Source organism: Momordica charantia, assembly GCF_013281855.1.
Source record: "Momordica charantia cultivar OHB3-1 chromosome 1 unlocalized genomic scaffold, Mcharantia_2.0 BLBB01000001.1, whole genome shotgun sequence".
In the NCBI taxonomy this organism is placed as follows: Eukaryota; Viridiplantae; Streptophyta; class Magnoliopsida; order Cucurbitales; family Cucurbitaceae; genus Momordica; species Momordica charantia.
Window position 1 is genome coordinate 22,963,995 of NW_028275157.1, and position 20,371 is coordinate 22,984,365.

Consider the following 20,371-nt stretch of genomic DNA (forward strand, 5'->3'; position numbering starts at 1 on the left):
ATTATTTTATATACTCCACGCTTATAAAATTAATCAAACAATAATGTAACGTTAAAAGATTTCTATTGAGGTGACAAAGCGAGCATAGGCGATACACAAATCTCCAACCTTTGGTTGTGAGTTCGAAGTTCGAATCCCACCTCACGTATAAGCCAATCATTGAAAAATGTGAGTACAAACTACAGATAATAAAGTATTCGAACTAAAACTAAAAAAAAACGATGAAAAAAATGTCAGTTTGAATATAGCTCAACTGATTAATTAAGACACTTATATCCAAAAGATTATGAATTTGAATCTCCACTGTTCGCAGTGAGTATTTATCACCATTGAAAATCGATAACTCATCTTACTTTAAAAAAAAAAAGAGAAATATCATTAAGCCACATGAGCAAAAGGTGAAATTACATCAATCTTCCCAAGACGTAACAACTCGGAGGAAATTTTGTGAAACCAAGAAAAGAAATTACTTACTTTTAAAATATTTTGAAAATGCGCCATTTGGGCACGGGTGAATTTGTTGATATAGGATCCAAAGTGATGACCTGTAAAAGAATTTAACTGCATACAATTCTTCAAAACCAGACCGTTCATTCCTCTTTATTTCAAGCTAGCATTGTTTCCTACCAAATCCAACTTATTAAACCCTCCAAAGTTAGAAAACATTTATCTTATAGCTTAAAAATAGAACTTCGTGGTTTTATCCACTTTTAAACCATATCCAATGAAACAACATTCTTCTTCATTTGACAGCTTTGAATTTGGAAACTTCAAAAAAGATTTCCTTTTTAAAGAATCAGATTGCCCCATACTAAAACCAAGTAAAAATTGGGTCCAAAGTGCCCCCAAGTCCTTTGAAGGGGCAGGTAAGGGGGGTGGCAAAATTGGTAATTTTGATTAGAAAGCCATTCATATCTCTCTGTATATCCAGTAAAGCAATGTTAAATGGTGAATTTTATCACTTCCTCTTCTTTCCCAGCTTCTTTCATCGCAATTCTCAGTAACCTCCATAACCACAAGGAAACAAATCTTCATTGATCACTCCCCTCTCTCTCTCTCTCTCTCTCACCATTTTGGCCTTTTGGGATTCTATATATTGCAACTCTCCATCTGGGTTTTGGCAAGTTTCTTTCCTCTGATTCTCAATTCTCTGCTTGCTTCTTTATCCACCAATCATGGCTCAAAGTTCAGGATCAAGCAATGGACACCACAGTGTTTCTTTGAATGTGAAAGATGATCCCGCAGCTGACTGTGTCTCTGTTCCTTTCATTCAGAAGGTCTCTCTCATCTCTCTCTCTCTCTGTTAAGTCTGAAAATCTTGAAATCAAGTCATATAATCCAGATGGTGGAAAACCCATTTCCAAGTTTTCGTTAATGGCTGATATTTTTGCTTTGGTGTGGAAATAGTTGATTGCAGAGGTGGTGGGGACATATTTCTTGATATTTGCAGGGGAAGCATCAGTAGTGGTGAATTTGAGCACAGATGGAATTATCACCTTCCCAGGGATTTCTATTGCTTGGGGTTTAGTTGTAATGGTGATGGTGTATTCCGTTGGCCACATCTCTGGTGCCCATTTTAACCCCTCTGTCACCATAGCCTTTGCCATTACCAAGAGATTTCCATGGAAGGAGGTAAACCAGCCTCTTGTCATTTCCATTTTTTTCCTGCTTGGTTTGATATGGAAATGAAGTTATTCTTGACCTGTAAAACAGGAAAATCAAAACCTTTTCCATTTTTGTCTTATTCGATTTAAATCTCAAATCAAATAAGACAAAAATGGTATGCTAATTTAATTCTGATGTGGAGATAATCAAAAATTTGTTGCAGGTGCCTGCATTTGTGGTGGCTCAAGTTCTTGGATCAACATTAGCAAGTGGGACACTTAGGCTAATATTTAGTGGAAAACAAGACCACTTTGCAGGGACTCTCCCAAGTGACTCGTATTTGCAGACCTTTGTGATTGAATTCATTATCACATTTTACCTCATGTTTGTGGTGTCTGGTGTTGCCACTGACAATAGAGCCGTTAGTTCCTCTTCTTCATCTTCTCCTCACAATTTCTTCCGGACTAATAACTGATTTACCTTTCTTGATCTAATAGATCGGCGAACTTGCTGGACTTGCTGTCGGTGCTACCGTGCTGCTCAACGTGATGTTTGCAGGGTATTAAATTTTTATATCTTCCAAGAAAACTATTTGGTACCACTATCATGGGATATTCTTTTTGATGAGAGTTATTGAACAATGAATCTCCAGACCAATGTTGTACTTGGGTTTTATATCTCTTGCCTAATCTGTTCACCTTGTAAGAGCATCAGTACCGGTACCGATGTTATTCTAAGTAAAAAGCTATTTATTCTCTCTCAGGCCAATTACTGGAGCATCCATGAATCCAGCCAGAAGCTTGGGACCTGCTATAGTATGGAAACAATTTAAAGGGCTATGGATTTACATGATAGCGCCTGTTTTAGGGGCGATTTCGGGTGCTTTGGTCTATAATACCATTAGGTTCACAGACAAGCCTCTAGGAGAGATCACCAAAAGTGCTTCCTTTCTCAGAAGTCGTAATGGATCCTCATCATGAAAGGCTTGTCTTTGTGCCACCAATTTTTCTTTCTTGTACTTCAAATGGCTTAAAAGTGCATGGAGAAACTCACATGCTACTCCTGTGATAAATTGTTCTACTTTATTCAAAGATTGCAAATGAACGAGTATTTGATTTCACATAACTAAAGATTGGTGTTGGGATTCTCGTGCAAAACTAATAATCCACCATTTGGATCAGGATAAGTTCAAATTTTGATGGCTGCATGAAAGTTCACATGAATACTGTTCATCAATGCACAAGTTGCTTGCTTCAAGTTAACATAAAAGAAAAAACAATAATCTGATTATGACTCTAATAAAAGGTTCCAAGTCAAAGATTATTGAGGTTTTGCATCTTCCCAACTATCGGGTCACACACACAATGGATCAGTTAACAGTTTAACATAACTTCACTCCAATGCAGGTTAAACAGAAACACTGCTCTCCAAATTGTTCATGCTCAATTGAAATGGTTTCAAATGCTGTAAAGAGGACATAAATATGATCTGCTACTTTCTCATTCTCATTCACTTCAGACCAAGAACATACAAGTCAAAGCAAAAGAAGAAGAATAATAAAAGAATTGGTGATACTAAATATTTAGCTTTAGGTGTGTAGCAACCAACAATGTTGGAATTGTTGGGTTTATACATGAGCAACAAAATTATTAACCTTGTGCCGAGGCGCCGTTGCCCGTGGAGCTCGCATTAGCTGATCCACCGCTTCTCCTTATTCTCGGAAGGATTATCGGTCGACAACAGACCAGTGTAAAAAGCAACTGCATCATAAATGATGTCATGCTAATCCATACATATAAAGTTTTCCTCCAGAACCATATAATCCTTTTGAACAGGGGAAGTTCAGATTCAAGGATTAAGGATGCATCGTATATTTCGGGTATACCAGCACCAGGACTGAACTCTGCTCGCTGATCAAGTGTAACCCGCAGACAGGCTGTCGGTATATTTCCTTCGGTGAAACCTCCAAGCTTCAGATTCAGTGTCTGGGTCTCTGATACATAGCCAGTAACAAGGGGTGCAAGCTTCAGGATGGTCAGTAAAAGGCGAATGGGCTCACTTTTAAACTGTAACATGCATGGATGGCTTGAGCTTGCAAGAATGTTACCACCAACAGAAAGGAATTCTACTCTTACCTGCAGCATAACCACCAAATATCCCACAAGGATTCACATAATACACATAGTCCAAAGACACTTAAGAGAGAGCATATACACCCATTGATGGTACTGATAACTGAAAATAGAATTTTCAGACAAAGTAAAATCAAAATCTAGCTATACTTAATGATATATTAACGATCATGTGCGATTGTTTGATCCTAATGATTCTATTAGCCTTCACCAACCCACCCTCATCATTCGCACAGTTAGAAAACTCTTTAAATGTTCTCTAGAAAGTTTTAATCTAATGTCCTGTCGTTTTTCTACTCAGACAACTAAAACCACTATATTAGCCTTATTTTTGTTGCAGGAGGCTCCTCTGTTTTGAACTTTTTTTCTTAATGTGGCGTTTCTTTTTATATTCATTTAAAATTCATGGAACAATGATGCAGAAAGGAACTGATGCACATGACTAGAAAACATAGATGTATAAATACAGTTTTTGGCAGTTCCTATTTCATCGAATATTAAGCTACAATTCCCATATCTTTCTCTATCCAACCAAATTGATCATTGAAGCTTAGACAAAGTGATTAATTCTCATTTCAGAAGCACACTTTCTTATAGTTTTCTTCTACTAAAAAACTGCAAATTCTAACATTGTCGACGCTCAATGTGAATTCAACCCTCATTTCCAATCTTATCCATTCGATTAATGTTATGATTATACCAAGTTCACTTCTTGGTTCTGAGAAAATAATATCGTTCAACTTCAATGAAGATCAAGGGTTCACATATCAACAAAAGAATCAGAAAATTATGTTACTTGTAATAATTTAAAAAGCATACTCCCTAAACAGAATAAATAAAGACATACCTGGAAGACCCCAAGATTCCTGTTATATTCAGACTCCGGCAATGTTAGTGAGACAATGACCTGCAATTGGTGATCAGGAGGGATAACCCGTGACTGGGTCTTCCCACTTGCGATATTTTCTTTACAATTCTGACCATTAAGATTATTTAAATCAGGCAAGATCGGCACAAATGCCTCAGGACTGTGTTTAGTGTAGTCAAAATTTAATATCTCTTTCATCTTGATAGGCTCCTGAACTAAGAACCTCATAAGAAACCCACTAAAAATAAGAGCCGAAATCAAGAGACCGCACAAAATGAAACAAACATAAGCCGACCACAACAAACCCCACACACAGCGGAGGCCAATTTTCCAAAGAGAGTTGCGCTCCTTCAACCGTTCAAATATCAAGGAACTGACAAGAGAAAAAACAAGTTCCCAAACTCCAAATACCTTTCCTGTCACATATGCTTTCCCGAGCTTAATCGTTTGAAAAGGATGGAAAACAAACGTGTAACAATGATATAAGAACCACAGGGGAAAGCAGATACTGTAAACAAAGAAGCTTAGTTGAGCCCCAATTGCCTTGAGGAGCAATCCCGAAATCAACACAAGTATGCTTGACGAAGAATCGCCGGATTCCACCACCGAATCGCCCGAGTCGCCGTCCGAGTTAACCTCCGCGGTAGTCACCGTCGATACCTCAGTATTCATTTCATTTACGCTACTCGAACCTCCCGACGAGCTGAACTGTCCCGAGAAAGACTCGGATCCCTCGGGCTGCTTTCCATCGTCTTTAAAATTCAGGTGAATTTTTGGGATTTTCTCCCCGGGGCTCATCTTCTTCGAACCGTCGATTGTACTCGTTACAGAACTGATAGAGGAATCTGAACTCGGATTCTCGCCCGCGAGTCTGCGGCGAACAGATAGCCGACGGCGTAATGAATTGGCAGCGGAGGAGGTATTCTCAGAAGAGATCTCAGGCACCGGTGAAGGCTCGGATGGGTCTGCGACGGTTCCGATATGGGAAACGGAGGAGCCTGAAGTGGAAAGTTCAGGTTGATCGGTGATAGAACATTCCTCCGACGGGAATTCATCGGGAGTGTCGAAGAAGCCATCACCGTTTTCGCTGTCTTTGGTGTCACGGGATCCCATTCCCAAATGTTGCATCGAAATGCGCAATCCAAAGCCAAACCCATCTTTCTAAATTTTGAGATTTAAATACACAAGATTCGGATGAAGTTTCTCAAAATGATGGGACGTTCGAGACGAGGGAAGGAAAAAAAAAAAAAAAAACAAAACAAAATAGCTCATTTTTTCATCTCTCCGTGTAATTTTCGTTCATGTTATCTTCAAAGTTTTTAGTTCTATTTTCAATATATCAAAATTTTCGAATCACGTCACTACTAAATACCACACTTTCCTCTTCATGCAAAATTTCTCCTTTCTAAATTCATACAATCTACCTTCGTCTTTAAAGATGTGTTTTTGTAATTATAGGAAGAACGTGAGGGAAACATTTAAACTTTTTCTTTTTCCTATTAACAAACCTTTAACACTAAGATACGTTCACGTCATAAAAAAATAATTTTTTTTTGATTGTCAAATCCTCAATCCACTATTTTATTTCAATTAACAAGTATAACTTAACTAATTAGTTTAGTCTATTATCATCTATCAAAAAGTTGTGGGTTGGAATTACCTTTATTTCAATTACATTATTGAGTATAAATTTAACTAAGTTACATGATAAATTTAAAATCATTAAAACATTAGAGACAAAGTTTTTTGGCAATTACAAAGCAAGCGGTAATTGACATATATCTCCAACTATGAGGCTATGAGTTCGTTCCCCTCCCCATATGTTATATAAAAAAAAAAGATTTTTTTGGCAATTAAATTATGTACATTAAAACAATTCAAAATTACAATAAAATATTTTTTAAAAAAACATGAGCTACCATATAAATCTTTGCAGCCCACAATGTAGCGACCCATATTCTTCTTGGCTGGGCCGTTATATTTTGGTCCAGCAAACTTTGGAATAAATTGGCCCAAAAGTAACGACTAATAGACCCTTGGAACAATATTAAAAGGGAATTTCCTAGTTGCACTCTCTTTATCAATAATAACCCTTATAAGCTTCGTTGAGTTATAATTATAAAGTCAAATTTTTTTAGTACAATTATAAAGTCAATTTATTCTATATCCCCCTTTTTTTTGTAGAAGGACGGATTTTGATTAAGGGGAGAAAACACTACCTGAACTATAGATTGAAAGGTATCACCCTCCACATAATTCAACAAGATAAAAAATTAGATTGTCAAAAAAAAAAACATAATTGATATATACTAATTACCGTTGAATTTTGACATCTTTAAGACATCTTTATCCTTTTTATAATCAACTTGAATTCAAAAGCAATCTCATATCGAATAACGGATAACTTTAATGTCAAACATACCTTCACAGTAAAAGTTGAATCTATACCATATGATCTGTTTACAGTTTTTCTTGAAAGGTTGGCTCGCTCAATATTTATTTATGTAACAGGCAAAAAATTATTCTCAAAAGTTTATGTCACGTGATGTTATTCAAACCAAAGCAAATGGAAAAAGAAAAAAAAAAGGTTGCAGAGGGAGAGTCAACCCAGAATCCCCCATATTCAATTCTGCTCTAATTGGAACAACACACAAAAACGCGTTCTTCGTTTTTGAAATTATGACAGTCAAATTTATGTGCCTCTGGTTGGAACAAGAACAACCGAAAACAATAACAGCAATGACAAAGTCCAACCTGTCCCACCACTACCAAATAAAATAAAAATAAAATCTTTTCCTTTTCTTTTTAAAATTTTCAAGGAAAAATGAAAAAGAGGGATAAATGAACAAACAAAACAAAACCCAAATCATAAAGATCGTTTTCTGAACTCCCCAAGGGAGTAATGGAAATTTTCAACTGAAAGCGAAGTAGTAATTCCTTGGGGGTTCATCTTCTCTGCCCCATCCTCTCCTTCAGTGATGAAAGATCCCTTCGCCTCTCAGACCACCGCCGCCGGCACAGCTACTTCAACTTCAAGCATGGACGCTTTGACCGCCACACTTTCCAATTCCATCCAAGCTTTAGGGCGTGGCTTCGATGTCACCGCCGATATTCGCCTTCTCTACTGCAAAGGAACACCTGGGTCGAGGTTGATTCAGCTCGATGATGCCCATACCAGGGATCTAGTTTTGACTGATGGGGTTATGGTTCCCAATGTGCCTGATGATATTCAGTGTTCTTCAGATAACAGGGCAACCGAAAACGTCCCCGTTTGCACCTTCCACAAGGTCATTTTGGAGCTCTTCTTTCTATTGGTCCTTTTTTTGGCTTTCTTCTGATCAACCCTTTTCATCCCTTCTTGTATTTGCCCTCCTGAATGCTTATTGCTTCAGTTTTTTTCTCCCTCTCCAGCTTGTTTGCATCTGATACTTGAATCCTTACAATTTTGGGACTTGCACTTCTTGATCTCTACTCTACTGCTGTTGTTTTTTTCCTTTTTCCTGTACATATATGATTCTGTCAATCTTTACAGTTTGTGGTCTGATTTTTGATGATCTTGTATGAGTATAAGTTCTTCGATTAACCCAATGACTCATTCTTACAGCTTTATCATTATGTTTAATTAATTTTGTTGCTGTCCTTATAGAGTGTATTAAAGCACAAGCTTGGTATAACTATTAAGAGTACATTATGAAAATTATTTTTGAAATCATTGTAAGTTTGCAACTTGATCAATGTCTGATAGGCGGATACAGTAAAAGAGATCAAATCGGGTATTTGACAAGCTTGAAATGAAGTTAAAGGTTCAAACCCTAAGTTCAAGCAGCTCTGTGAATAATGTTGGTGCATTTTTCAGACTTGATTTTGCTACTGAGTTGTGAAAGTTACGCCCAACAGTTTTTTGATTTATTTTTGGAGGAAGCTTTCTGCTTTGTACTTAGTTTTAAATTTGACTGGGTAATTAATATCAATGAGGTCCATGTGGAAGCCTATTGAAAAAGAAAGGGCTCTTAATCTGAAGTTCAAATGCGTAATGTGTTGCATTGATACTTCAACTTTCAGATGGCAGAATACTTCAACCAGAAATCGGGTATATCAGGCAACATTCCACTTGGAAGCTTCGATGCCATGTTCAATTTCAGTGGTTCTTGGCAAGTTGACGCTGCAGCTACAAAATCACTTGCTATGGTTGGATATTTGATTCCTCTCTTTAAAGTTGAATTGAAAAACTCAAATTTAGTTTTGCGGGAGGATATCAAGCGTGCTGTGCCGTATACATGGGATCCTGTGTCCTTGGCTAGGTAAGCCGTCCATTCTTGTCTGCGATTGGATGTGCTGTGCTCAAAATTCATTTCATGGGAGGGATTAAGTTCGAAGCAGAACACTTCATCTTCCAGATAAAACTTAAGTCTGCATCACTTTTTAAATATTTTTGAGTCATGAGACAATGCATCTTGCCTGGTAGAAATAATTTGCATTTATACCCTCCTCGCGTGAAAGGCTGCCTTGCATGTGAAAGAATGACTTAATGACTGTAAAATAGGAAGTGAACACTTTCATTAAGGACCTTAATCATGCTTTGAGTGATGAGTAAATAATTCAATATTTTGGTGTAGTGGTGATGTTTTTGTCTTCCTTCCTATTTCAAAAGTATTTTATTATAGACACCTAGATGACTCAAGTCATGATCAATTTTTATCACAGTCCGATCTTTTGAGAAGGTAACATACTTTATATAACATAAAGGAAAGTATGTGTCATGATCAATTTTTATCACAGTCCCATCTTTTGAGAAGGTAACATACTTTATATAACATAAAGGAAAGTATGTGTATCCTCTAACCTTTATCATGTAGTTTTGGCAAATACGTTTTACACTGAACGCTTAACCCCTGTAAATTTTTAGAGGTTAGGGTGAGGTTAAGGTAAGTTGGTCCTCTGTATCTGCGCTTGCAAGTTTCATAAGTAGTGGTGACTTGAAAATAATTTATAACTAGGATTTCTTTTCCTTCATCAGTTTTATTGAAAATTTTGGTACGCATATCATTACATCAGCGACAATTGGTGGAAGAGATGTGGTATACATCAGGCAACACCAGTCATCTCCTTTGTCAGAGTCCGAGATTGAGCACTACGTGAAAGAGGTTGGGGAACAGCGATTTCTTGACTCCAAAAGTCAGTCAACTGTTGGCCCCTTGAGTTACAAGGATAAGGTTAGTAGTAAACAATCATTTTTATGAAGCAATTGTTTCACTGTCAAGTTGCAGTGTATATCTTGGGACCTCAATGAACTATAGTAAACCGTTCCTTCTGTTAACTTGAGTCTAAAGAAGAAAAAATTTCATGATGTCCGGTTTCTTGCAGGATGTTACTGTAATTTTTAGGAGAAGAGGTGGTGATGATCTTGTTCAGAGTCATGCCAAATGGGCAGACACTGTAAAGACGGCTCCAGATGTGATTAACATGACATTTACCCCCATCGTCTCCATGCTTGAAGGAGTGCCTGGTGTGAAGCACTTAGCCCGTGCTATTGACCTATATTTGGAATGTAAGTGCACTTCTATCAGTCTTAACAAATAAAGGAGAAGTACAAACCTGCTTGGAAATATGTTTTGGTGGCAGCAGACTGATTCTATTTTTTCCTCTCTTGTTGGGGGATGGCTTATCCTCCTCATAAGTTGTATTAGATGTTCGAAAAGGGTCAAATTTACCACTTCCCTTTCCCTCTTTTGACATTTTAAGAAAAAGAAGTAATGTTTTCAATAAAAGTAAGAGTAACTTATTCTACATGAAATTCACTAGAACACTGTAAATATTAAATATTTGCTCGTGCATTGTGTAGGCGTTAGTTAATGCTGCTTGATATGAATACCTTGCTTTTTGTTCCAACATTTTAGTTAAATAGCTGAACCTTTGTTATCCTAACAGACAAGCCTCCGATCGAGGATCTGCAGTACTTTTTGGATTTTCAAATTGGTAGGGCATGGGCTCCTGAACAAACTAACCTGCAAAGAAAAGAGCCCTTGTGTCCATCACTTCAGTTCAGCTTGATGGGTCCGAAGCTTTATATTAGCCCAGATCAGGTATTCTCCATCTCCTTAATTCTACTGCCTTCAAAATGAGTTTGACCTTGTTTCTAAATCAGATGGGGTTCTGCTGATGAAGTATTGGTATGAAAAATAATACTCTTGCATTTTTGGACAGTAAAAGTTTAAGGTGCTTCCATGGTAACAGAGTCGGTGATGTAGGGAAGTCAAAATTTACTAATAGCGTTCATAAATGGTTGTATTTTGCATTAAATGTTTGTGTTTTAGACACTAATATAAATATCTTCTTGGGAAAAGCTGTAACTTTTCTTTCTCAATCCAGTTCCATAACATGCTCTATTTCACTCTATCTTATTAATCACCCCCTATTATTGCAGATTACTGTTGGCCGTAAACCAGTAACTGGTCTTCGGCTTAACCTCGAAGGCTGCAAGCAGAACCGACTCGCTATCCATCTGCAACATCTTGTGTCGCTGCCAAAGATTCTCCAACCCCATTGGGACTCACATGTCGCCATAGGTGCCCCAAAATGGCATGGCCCTGAGGAGCAGGACAGCCGGTGGTTTGAACCCATCAAGTGGAAGAACTTCTCACATGTAAGCACCGCGCCTATAGAGTACACAGAAGCCAACATTGGAGACTTGTCTGGTGTTCACATTGTAACTGGAGCGCAGCTCGGTGTTTGGGACTTCGGTGCGAAAAACGTATTATATCTAAAACTTCTCTTCTCAAAGGTACCTGGCTGCACGATTCGGCGATCAGTCTGGGATCATAGTCCCTCCATCCCTGCTACACCACTGAGATCTGATGGTGCCTCGTCATCTTCTAAAACAAGAACTTCTGAAGATAAAAAGGAAGACAGTTCAAGTAATGCAGGAAAACTCGCAAAAATTGTCGATTTGACTGAAATGTCAAAGGGACCCCAGGATATTCCAGGTCATTGGTTGGTTACTGGGGCTAAGCTTGGGGTCGACAAGGGAAGGATAGTATTGCGCATCAAGTACTCGTTGCTGAACTACTGATCATCGATCCTTCTTCGGTTTTCCCTTTACGAACTAGAAACAAAAGTTGAGCATTTTTTGCACAGGAATTCATGTGTTCTTTTATTCCTCCTCTTCCTACATTGTACATCTTATTAGTTTAGTTTGTAGCCATTTTTTCCTTTTGTTGATTGTCACAATCATTAAATTATAGTCATTCTCTTGCTGCATTAATCACAGTTCTTGTTAGAGGACAATGGCTTTACTGCAAATTGATAATCAAAAGTAGGATTAGAACACCATTTTCTATTTTTATTATTATTCTCTTTTATGAAACATGGATATACTGTTAGAAGGGCACAACAACCTCTAAGTATACCCCAACTCAAACTCTATTATAAGAAGAATATTGTGATAATTATAGTAGCCTGTCCTTTTTTCTGTCTTCAAAAAGAGCTTTTAACTAAATAAAATTATTTAATGAAATTTTTATGATTGTTGTATATAGTGCTTAATTTTTCAAAAATATATTTGAAAAGTTAGAAATACATAAAATCCAGCTTTTCATAAAATTGATTATTAGATAACACTTCCAAAACCTACAATTTTTTTTTTTTAAAACCATCTCTACAAGTTGTTTTTGTTTAAAACCTATTAATGTCATACCAAAATTATGTTTATAATTCATTGGGTGCACATGAGAAATTATCGCATAATTCTTCGAACAAAAATATATCATATTGTAAAAATTGCAATACTTCTTATTAAAATTTAAGATAGAGACTGCAATATTCATCTAAATTAAAATACAATTTGATGAAATTAGAAGTTTAGAGTAAAAATGGATACACAATACATAATACATAATAGGTTTTTATATGGTTGATGAGATATGTTCTAAGCCAGAATCCCACATTGATAGAATTGAAACTAAATCCTTTCTTTATAATACGGATTGCGAGACCATACATCGCCGAGCTCAGTAGTGAGGGCTTGTAACCCAAGCGGGGGCTTTAAAGTGGTTGAAACTTAGTTCGGCCCATCGGGTAGAGCTACAAGAGATTGTGTATTAGCCCGCCCGTTACAAGTAAAGAGTTGATCATTGGGCTTTGGGCGAAGGCCCAAAGTTTGATGGGCTTAGAGTGGAGGACACTGCGTGAGGCTGGTTTCACAGAGCAGCGTTCACCTCCCTCTCTTGTCGGTGGAAGGATAACGGGCTTATTCTCTTGGGCTCAACGGTACCCGCTGAGCAGTCCTCAGATAACAACCAATTTTTATTTTTTAATTTAAATAATATAAGCTTTTCCCTTTTTCAATTTTCAGGTTTATTAAAATCTTGCTAAATATATCAAAAGATTTTTTTTTTCGAGAATTAACTTCCATGTCACCTTAAAAATTATAAAATCATTATTTTTGGTATAAGATTAAAACCATCTTAAAACGCCTATGTCCTTTTTTCTCTAAAAATGGTGAGACTAAAATAGATTATTTTCAAAATCTAAAAAATGAAATTCATAATTTATCTCCCATCTAATTCATAATTTTTTGAATTAAAGAAAGTGTATTTTTTGAATTAATGAAATTCATAATTCATAACTAAAGAAAGTGTATTTATCTCCCATCTAATTCATAATTTTTTGAAAGCTACATTTTTTTCTTATTTTTTAATATTTGACAATGATTTTAAAACAATTTAAGGTGTAAATTTTAAAATAACCAAGAAAAGAGCAGCATAATTTTTTAAGATGGAAAATTAGGAACAAAATTAATTTTTTTTTTGAATATGTTCCTATTTCTTATTTCTAGTTTTTGAGAAACACGTCTTAGTGAATGTTATTGTTTATTGTTTTTTATCTCAAAATTGTATATACACATTTTGTAAGCAACAAAATCTAAACTATTATTTATGGTTCTGGCCTGTAACCAATTTTTCAAAGACATAGATAAAACTAATATTTTATCACTTTTTATTTAAAAAATGCACAATCAATATTAAATATAATGTTATAATTTTATTTATATTTAAATTTAAATTTTAAGAGGATAAGACATGAGAAATGTTATCAAACACTTCTTTTTTCCCCTTAGAAAAGGGGAAATTAGAAAAATAAACACAAAGTTAGAAACCAGAAATAAAAGAAATAACAGCAATACCAAATGAGTCCAAAATAATCCTTACTAACTAAAAAAGATTAAACCTGTGAAAAAAAAAAAAAGAACTACAAAATATTAAACTAAATACTCACCTACATAAACAACATATTCAATATAAAAGAGAACAAATATCATTGAGGTTGTAAACAGCAAAGCTAAATCATATTGTATAATTGTATGTACACTCCAAACATTAGACAATTCATGTGAGATCATGATTGGTTATGTCTTGTTTTGACTTGAATGTCTCCTTTTGTAACACCAACAAGATGTCATTTTGATGACATAATTCCAGACCCTACATTCCCACTCTCTCATATGTCTGTCTTTCGTCCGGCTAAATAGTAACAACCAAATCTTGTGTCCAACAAACAAACCCCTCTAAATGAGATCCTAGACTTTGTCAACCTCTACCTCATGATGCCAACCCTTTTGGACCATTACCAAATTGATTCTGCTTGTAATTTTGCATTTAGATGTACAAGTAATTGAAGCTTCCTTATCGACATCTTCGCGATGATCTATTTAATTATATGCTTACTAGAGTTCACTTTGAATGATTCAAATGACGAAGTTACTGTTGACATGAGACATGATGACTTGATCAAAATGAAACAAAAGTGCATGATGAAACAACAGAGCAAGGAAAGTGGAAAAGATCTTGAATATATAAGTAAAAGATCTTAACTACAATTAGTGCAGAAGCTTTTTGAATCTCAAAATAATGGAAACTTAGATTCACATAGACAATATCATACTATCGTGAAAAACAGAGAGACTCATTATCTCGACATAGCTGTATAAAAGTCGGCAACTGATTATAAACAAACAAAGTAGAGGCATGTTGCTTTCAGGAACAAAACTATCATCCGACGTCACACTACCTTCCCATGCAATAAGAAAGCCTTTATTATATATGCATATTAAACTGAATCATCGCTTGTAACTATTATCGAGTATACTGCCCCACGACACCAGTAGATCCTAGCAAAATTATATGGTATGCTTGATGTTGATCTCTTCATTTGAGTTCTAATTGAGTTCGATCAACCATTTTTGTTCCATTTGCTGATCTCGTAAGTTGCATAATTTAACTGCTTGTCGATTTCAATGCAGGAGAAGTTTGAGGTAGTTGAAGGAAAGGTGGACTGGAAGGCAAGATCAGCTTTCAAACACAAACATGGAGGAACCAGATCATCTTTTCTCATACTAGGTAGAAAAATCATTTGCTCATCAAGTTTTTCAAATGTAGTGCCAAACATATTCTAACATAACATGGGGGCCTATGAAGAAAAAGAAAGATGACAGAGCGAGCTTCATAGCTGGCTACACTCACACCCCTGCATTCCATTGTAATCACAACACAGTTCATGACAGTCTTGTTTTACCTTTTGGGTTTCTGTTGCAGTTGCATTTGGTTTCGAGAATCTGGCGAATTTTGCGCTTGCAGTGAACTTGATTACGTATTTCAATTCTGTGATGCACTTTGAACTAGCCGATGCGGCCAACCAGCTGACAAATTACTTGGGTACCGGTTACATTATCTCTATTCTGATGGCTATTCTCGCAGACACATACTTGGGCAGAGTCAAAACCGTCATCATTTCCGGCTGCCTCGAGTTTCTGGTCTGCCCAACTTCACTGGCTTCAGTTTGCCGCCCCCGCTACCTATTTCCCATTCCACCATATTCTAACTGCAACTGTTATTTCAGGCGCTAATATTGCTCATGATACAAGCTCACTACCCAAAGCTCAAGCCACCGCCTTGTAATATGTTTGATAAACAGTCCCACTGCGAGACAGTTGAAGGCGGAAACGCTGCCCTCCTCTATGTTGCTCTCTACATATTGGCCATTGGTACTGCAGGAATTAAGGCCGCATTACCATCACATCGTGCTGATCAATTTGATGAAAAGGACCCCAAGGAAGCAATGCAAATGTCCAGCTTCTTCAACCACCTCTTGCTCGGAGTGTGCCTCGGTGGTGCTGTTAGTTTAACTCTAATTGTGTGGATCCAAGACTATAAAGGTTGGGACTGGGGTTTAGGGGTATCTTCTGCAGCCATCTTCTTCAGCGTGGTCATATTTGTCGCTGGAATACCCCTGTATCGGATGCATATTATTTCTGGATCTAGTGCAATAGTCCAAATTCTACAGGTATGTATGTACGTATAACAGAGTAAAAGAAGAGTTTGAGGTTCCATTCTAAAGAATTTCATCCAAATACATTCTCACTTCTGTCCATACGAATGTTCTTTTCAGGTCTATGGTGCAGCCATTCGTAATAGAAACCTTGTTCTCCCTGAAGACTCTGCAGATCTCTATGAGACTGTCAGGGACAAGGAGGCTGCTACGGAAGAAGACTTTCTGCCTCATAGAAACATTTACAGGTTTTGTGTATTTGAACCTTCTGTTAATTTGGCAGTCCAACAATAGAATTAAACGTTCGGATAACCCACCAATATGTACAGGTTTCTAGACAAAGCGGCAATTCAACAAACACCTTCAGGGCAAGTTGAAACGCCCGAAGCTTCAAATCCTTGGAAATTATGCAGAGTCACCCAAGTAGAGAATGCGAAAATAATTCTGAGTATGGTACCAATATTCTGCTGCACAATTGTAATGACCCTCTGTTTGGCTCAGCTCCAAACCTTCTCCATCCAACAAGGGCTCACCATGGACACAAAACTCACCAATTCTTTCCACATCCCCCCCGCCTCGCTCCCCATCATCCCAGTCTCCTTCATCATCCTCATAGTTCCAATCTACGACAGGATTTTCGTACCTTTTGCGCGAAAGCTCACGGGCATCCCCACCGGAATCACCCACTTGCAACGAGTAGGGGTGGGATTGGTTCTGTCGAGCATGTCCATGGCCGTCGCGGCGCTAATGGAAGTGAAGCGCAAGGGCGTGGCGAGAGACCACAACATGCTGGACGCAACCCCTGTATCGCAGCCATTGCCAATCAGCACGTTCTGGCTATCCTTTCAGTTCTTCATATTCGGAATCGCAGATCTGTTCACGTACGTGGGACTTCTGGAATTCTTCTACTCCGAGGCGCCGAAAGCCCTGAAATCCGTGTCCACTTGCTTCCTGTGGAGTTCGATGGCCTTGGGCTACTTCTTGAGCACCATAGTTGTGAAGGTTGTGAACAGTGTTACGAAGGGGATTACAAGCAGTGGAGGCTGGTTGATTGGAAACAACATTAATCGGAACCATCTGAACCTCTTCTACTGGCTGCTTTCAATCTTGAGCTTGATCAACTTCTCGATCTATTTATTTGTTGCAAAGAGATACAAATACAGAAACCATAATAAGCCCGCCATCTCCGATGCTGACAATAGGAAGCCATGAGAGACAGGTTAAAAAACACTTTCTTCCTCCATTTAGCCCTCAACTTCGTTTCCAACCATTTAGTTCATGTGTAATTTTAAAGGTAATGACTTAGTTCACGAATTTTAGCAGTAATAATTTAATTCTGGTGTAAAATGTTTTTGTTAAAGTTTCTTATATATGTATAGATGATGGACCGATGGTCATGTCAATTATTGCTCAACTGGATATACTTTGACACATGTGTGTTTATATATTATAAAGAATAAATCTGTTATATGATAAAAATAGACACTTTTAAATGGAAACATATTTCAAAACTAAATTATTATAAATTTTAAACTACAACGAATAAATTGTCATCAATTTAAGAGTAGAAAGACTAAAATCGTTTCAAACAAAAGTTTGGAGACTATAAATTATTTTGTAGCAAGGTGTCTTTTAACCTATTATTTATTATTTTGGAAAATACTCTTGAAAGTTGGAATGGAGTTTTTTCTTATATTATTTTGGAAAATATTTAACTTTTTACTGGACTTATATATGATCCTAACCACTGACCGTTCATTATTTAAAATTTGTTACATTTCTCACTTAGTTTAAAATATTCTAAGTACAAGTATTATTAGTTGCTTTTTTGGTGAAGTTTTGAATTCTCAAATTGGAATATTGTAATATTATATTCTAAATTTTAAAAACTTCTTCCCATAAAACTTTAACTAATTATTTTAACTTTTAAATTCCTTGGGTAATTTTTAATTGGATTAATAGTATTTTAGAATTTTTAATTTTATTAATGAATTAAAAAATTGTTAAAAGAATGGTTAACAAAAAATGAATACACCATCAAATAATTGTTTTATTTTATTTATTTATTTTTTTGAAAAATAATAATTGTTTTATTAACTTAGGTAGACATACTTGCTAAATGCTATTTCCGTATAACATAGTTGCACACCATTAACTTTTGTACCTTTAAGAAAAAGGAATATGTATAAGATAGAATTTTTATTTTTTCAAAATAATAAACCTTTGAAGAAAACGAGTGGTGAACGGTGCAATATGAGAAGTATTGTTCTTAGCAAAATCCATTTTTTTTCTTAGCGGATTATGGTGTATAGTTAATTAAATTATTGTAATTTTATACAACCCAACTGAAATTTTTGAGACCATAAACATCAAATTAAATCCTTTTAAATTGAACCAAACTTTGAAATAGAAGTTAAAACAATGTGAAAAATGAATGAATATTCAAGAAACAATGTCAATAAAATGATTATTTGGCATATTGCATGAAACTGAATCCCCTAGGGTCAGCCACCTGGGTGCTACGTGCACCCGAACGTGGCTCCTTTTAATTCTCTCCTCATCTCATTATTATATATCATAATTATCCCACCGGAGGGAACCGCAGATATCAGAACCAGAGCAAGATGGACCAAGGCGCAGCAGCTCATCTGACGCAGCCGCAGCCACCGGGCGAGAAAATGAGGATGGGGCAGCAGCTGCTGGACAAAGGGGCTAAGATGATGCAATCGCTGAAGCCCGTGAAGCAGATCAGCCAGCACGCTTGCTCCTTTGCCCTCTACGCCCACGATCTCAGCCGTCAAATCGAGACCCACCATTACGTCTCCCGCGTCAACCAGGACTTCCTCCAGTGCGCCCTTTACGACTCCGACGCCTCCGACGCCCATCTCATCGGTCACCACCACCACATTAATTAATTTTCTCTATGCTCTTAAATTCTTAATTACAGAAGTTTGATTCTCTCTCTCGTTTTTCAGGCGTCGAATATATTGTGTCTGATGAAATATTCGAAACTCTGTCTCCAGATGAACAGAAGCTCTGGCATTCCCATGCATACGAGGTTAATTTTAATTTCTTCTTTAACAAATTAATAATTCAAATACCAAATACCAAAATTAGGCGTTAATTATTAGTTTCTAATTCTAATTTAAGGAACGGCGCAGATCAAATCAGGGCTGTTTGTTCAGCCACGCGTCCCGGAGATGGTAGCCAAGCCAGAACTGCAAAATCTAGCCAAAACCTACGGCAAATTCTGGTGCGCGTGGCAGGTGGATAGAGGTATATTATTATGTATCTATAGTTTTAAGTTAATTAAAACAAGTGAGATGGACGGCGGCCGGCCATTCATTTGTGGTATTTTTACACAGGTGACAAGCTGCCGCTGGGGGCTCCGGCGCTGATGATGTCGCCGCAAGCGGCGGATGGTGGGGTGGTGAAGGAGGAGCTGGTGCAGAAGAGGGACGACAAGTACAACATATCGACAGAGGCGATAAAGAAATCGAGAGTGGAGTTGGAGGAGCCGGAGTGGATCAATCCGCAGGCTGATTATTGGAAGCTGCACGATGGCAAGGGTTTCGCCGTTGATATTGTCGGCACTGAAATGAAGTTAAGGGCACCGCGTTTCCCGTGAGTGAGTCTCGTAGTCGCACAGTTTTTCGTTGTGTAAATAACAGCGCCAAAACTTTGGCATCTTCATTTTCAACTTTAGGATATAAGAAGGGAAAAAAAAGGGTAATTGGACGCTGAACGGTGAAATTATCGGAATAAACGAGGGAAATTTTTAAACGGCCATCCGGTAAGTGGAGGTGGTATTTGACCAGGATCCAGGATCCAGCGTGGCAAAAGATTGAAGAACTAAAAACTTGAAAGTGGCATTTTAATTATTCAACTTAATTACATGTCTGTGGAGCATATATTACGTGTCATACGTTAGTCAATCTACGTGGTCTTGAGGGTTTTTGGGGTTTGAGCATAGTAATTCGATTATTTAGGCTTCGATTATTGCATCATTTTTAAAATCAAAGAGCTGAAATTCTGAGTGAAAGACAGAAAAACGAAATGTCAAATGGGGCCTTAGCATCCCATTTTAAACTTCTCAAAATTTGAGAAGTTGAGAAATTTCACTATATTTGATAAAATTTTGAACTTTGTTTGATCTTCTACTAAAGTTTGACCTACAATGGACGAGGTGTCCCAAAATTAAAAGTACATGTGGAGGTTGTACCTACCAAACAAAGAAGTATTTCAACACTATTGCTCTCTCCTCCTTACAAGGCCGTTTTCAATAGAACCAAAGTTTGAGGTATACGAGTACCTATCAAGCTATGTGATAGGGTATCAAAGTTCGAAGTACCTTATCAAGCTATGTGATAGGGTACCAAAGTTCGAAGTACCTATCAAGGTGTACCTCGAAGTACCTACAAAGATATACCTACAAAGATATATC

The 20,371-nt window shown here is 37.1% G+C and overlaps 5 protein-coding genes and 1 non-coding gene across 6 annotated transcripts; 5 read left to right on the forward strand and 1 right to left on the reverse strand.

Annotated features, from left to right (window-relative positions):
- The first annotated feature begins 384 nt into the window (after positions 1–384).
- On the forward strand, positions 385–2,934 carry LOC111012376 (aquaporin NIP1-1). The gene is made up of 5 exons (XM_022286515.2): positions 385–1,277; positions 1,408–1,632; positions 1,829–2,026; positions 2,103–2,164; positions 2,369–2,934. The coding sequence occupies exons 1-5, from the start codon at positions 1,176–1,178 to the stop codon at positions 2,583–2,585; spliced, it is 804 nt and encodes a 267-aa protein (XP_022142207.1). The 5' UTR covers positions 385–1,175; the 3' UTR covers positions 2,586–2,934.
- A 144-nt stretch (positions 2,935–3,078) lies between these two features.
- Positions 3,079–5,871, reverse strand: LOC111012375 (seipin-2). The gene is made up of 2 exons (XM_022286514.2): positions 4,585–5,871; positions 3,079–3,740 (listed from the first exon to the last, which is right to left on the reverse strand). The coding sequence occupies exons 1-2, from the start codon at positions 5,731–5,733 to the stop codon at positions 3,255–3,257; spliced, it is 1,635 nt and encodes a 544-aa protein (XP_022142206.1). The 5' UTR covers positions 5,734–5,871; the 3' UTR covers positions 3,079–3,254.
- A 1,580-nt stretch (positions 5,872–7,451) lies between these two features.
- Positions 7,452–11,866, forward strand: LOC111012420 (MAC/Perforin domain-containing protein). Its single transcript, XM_022286566.2, has 6 exons — positions 7,452–7,892; positions 8,668–8,906; positions 9,623–9,818; positions 9,970–10,153; positions 10,534–10,688; positions 11,030–11,866. Exons 1-6 carry the CDS (start codon positions 7,584–7,586, stop codon positions 11,672–11,674), a joined length of 1,728 nt encoding a protein of 575 aa, XP_022142258.1. The 5' UTR covers positions 7,452–7,583; the 3' UTR covers positions 11,675–11,866.
- Positions 11,867–12,604: 738 nt separating this feature from the next.
- LOC148213461 (signal recognition particle RNA) lies at positions 12,605–12,907 on the forward strand. The gene has a single exon (XR_015793119.1).
- Positions 12,908–14,896: 1,989 nt separating this feature from the next.
- LOC111012279 (protein NRT1/ PTR FAMILY 4.6) lies at positions 14,897–17,261 on the forward strand. Its single transcript, XM_022286365.2, has 5 exons — positions 14,897–14,999; positions 15,195–15,412; positions 15,499–15,942; positions 16,048–16,175; positions 16,257–17,261. Exons 1-5 carry the CDS (start codon positions 14,897–14,899, stop codon positions 17,137–17,139), a joined length of 1,776 nt encoding a protein of 591 aa, XP_022142057.1. The 3' UTR covers positions 17,140–17,261.
- A 1,247-nt stretch (positions 17,262–18,508) lies between these two features.
- LOC111012267 (oil body-associated protein 2B-like) lies at positions 18,509–19,710 on the forward strand. Its single transcript, XM_022286351.2, has 4 exons — positions 18,509–18,819; positions 18,903–18,985; positions 19,089–19,203; positions 19,293–19,710. The coding sequence occupies exons 1-4, from the start codon at positions 18,552–18,554 to the stop codon at positions 19,553–19,555; spliced, it is 729 nt and encodes a 242-aa protein (XP_022142043.1). The 5' UTR covers positions 18,509–18,551; the 3' UTR covers positions 19,556–19,710.
- Positions 19,711–20,371: the final 661 nt, after the last annotated feature.

Bases quoted from the DNA above. Each gene is read 5' to 3' on its own strand.
- LOC111012375 (XM_022286514.2), bottom strand. From the start codon at position 5,733: ATGCAACATTTGGGAATGGGATCCCGTGACACCAAAGACAGCGAAAAC. The intron at 3,741-4,584 runs GTATGTCTTTAT...GTTATGCTGCAG, and splicing joins GGAATCTTGGGGTCTTCCAG to GTAAGAGTAGAATTCCTTTC.
- LOC111012420 (XM_022286566.2), top strand. From the start codon at position 7,584: ATGAAAGATCCCTTCGCCTCTCAGACCACCGCCGCCGGCACAGCTACT. The intron at 7,893-8,667 runs GTCATTTTGGAG...TTCAACTTTCAG, and splicing joins CCGTTTGCACCTTCCACAAG to ATGGCAGAATACTTCAACCA. The intron at 10,154-10,533 runs GTAAGTGCACTT...TTATCCTAACAG, and splicing joins TATTGACCTATATTTGGAAT to ACAAGCCTCCGATCGAGGAT.
- LOC111012267 (XM_022286351.2), top strand. From the start codon at position 18,552: ATGGACCAAGGCGCAGCAGCTCATCTGACGCAGCCGCAGCCACCGGGC. The intron at 18,820-18,902 runs GTCACCACCACC...CTCGTTTTTCAG, and splicing joins CTCCGACGCCCATCTCATCG to GCGTCGAATATATTGTGTCT. The intron at 18,986-19,088 runs GTTAATTTTAAT...GGAACGGCGCAG, and splicing joins GGCATTCCCATGCATACGAG to ATCAAATCAGGGCTGTTTGT.
- LOC111012279 (XM_022286365.2), top strand. From the start codon at position 14,897: ATGCAGGAGAAGTTTGAGGTAGTTGAAGGAAAGGTGGACTGGAAGGCA. The intron at 15,000-15,194 runs GTAGAAAAATCA...TTTCTGTTGCAG, and splicing joins ATCATCTTTTCTCATACTAG to TTGCATTTGGTTTCGAGAAT. The intron at 15,413-15,498 runs GTCTGCCCAACT...CTGTTATTTCAG, and splicing joins CCGGCTGCCTCGAGTTTCTG to GCGCTAATATTGCTCATGAT.
- LOC111012376 (XM_022286515.2), top strand. From the start codon at position 1,176: ATGGCTCAAAGTTCAGGATCAAGCAATGGACACCACAGTGTTTCTTTG. The intron at 1,633-1,828 runs GTAAACCAGCCT...AATTTGTTGCAG, and splicing joins AGAGATTTCCATGGAAGGAG to GTGCCTGCATTTGTGGTGGC. The intron at 2,165-2,368 runs GTATTAAATTTT...ATTCTCTCTCAG, and splicing joins CTCAACGTGATGTTTGCAGG to GCCAATTACTGGAGCATCCA.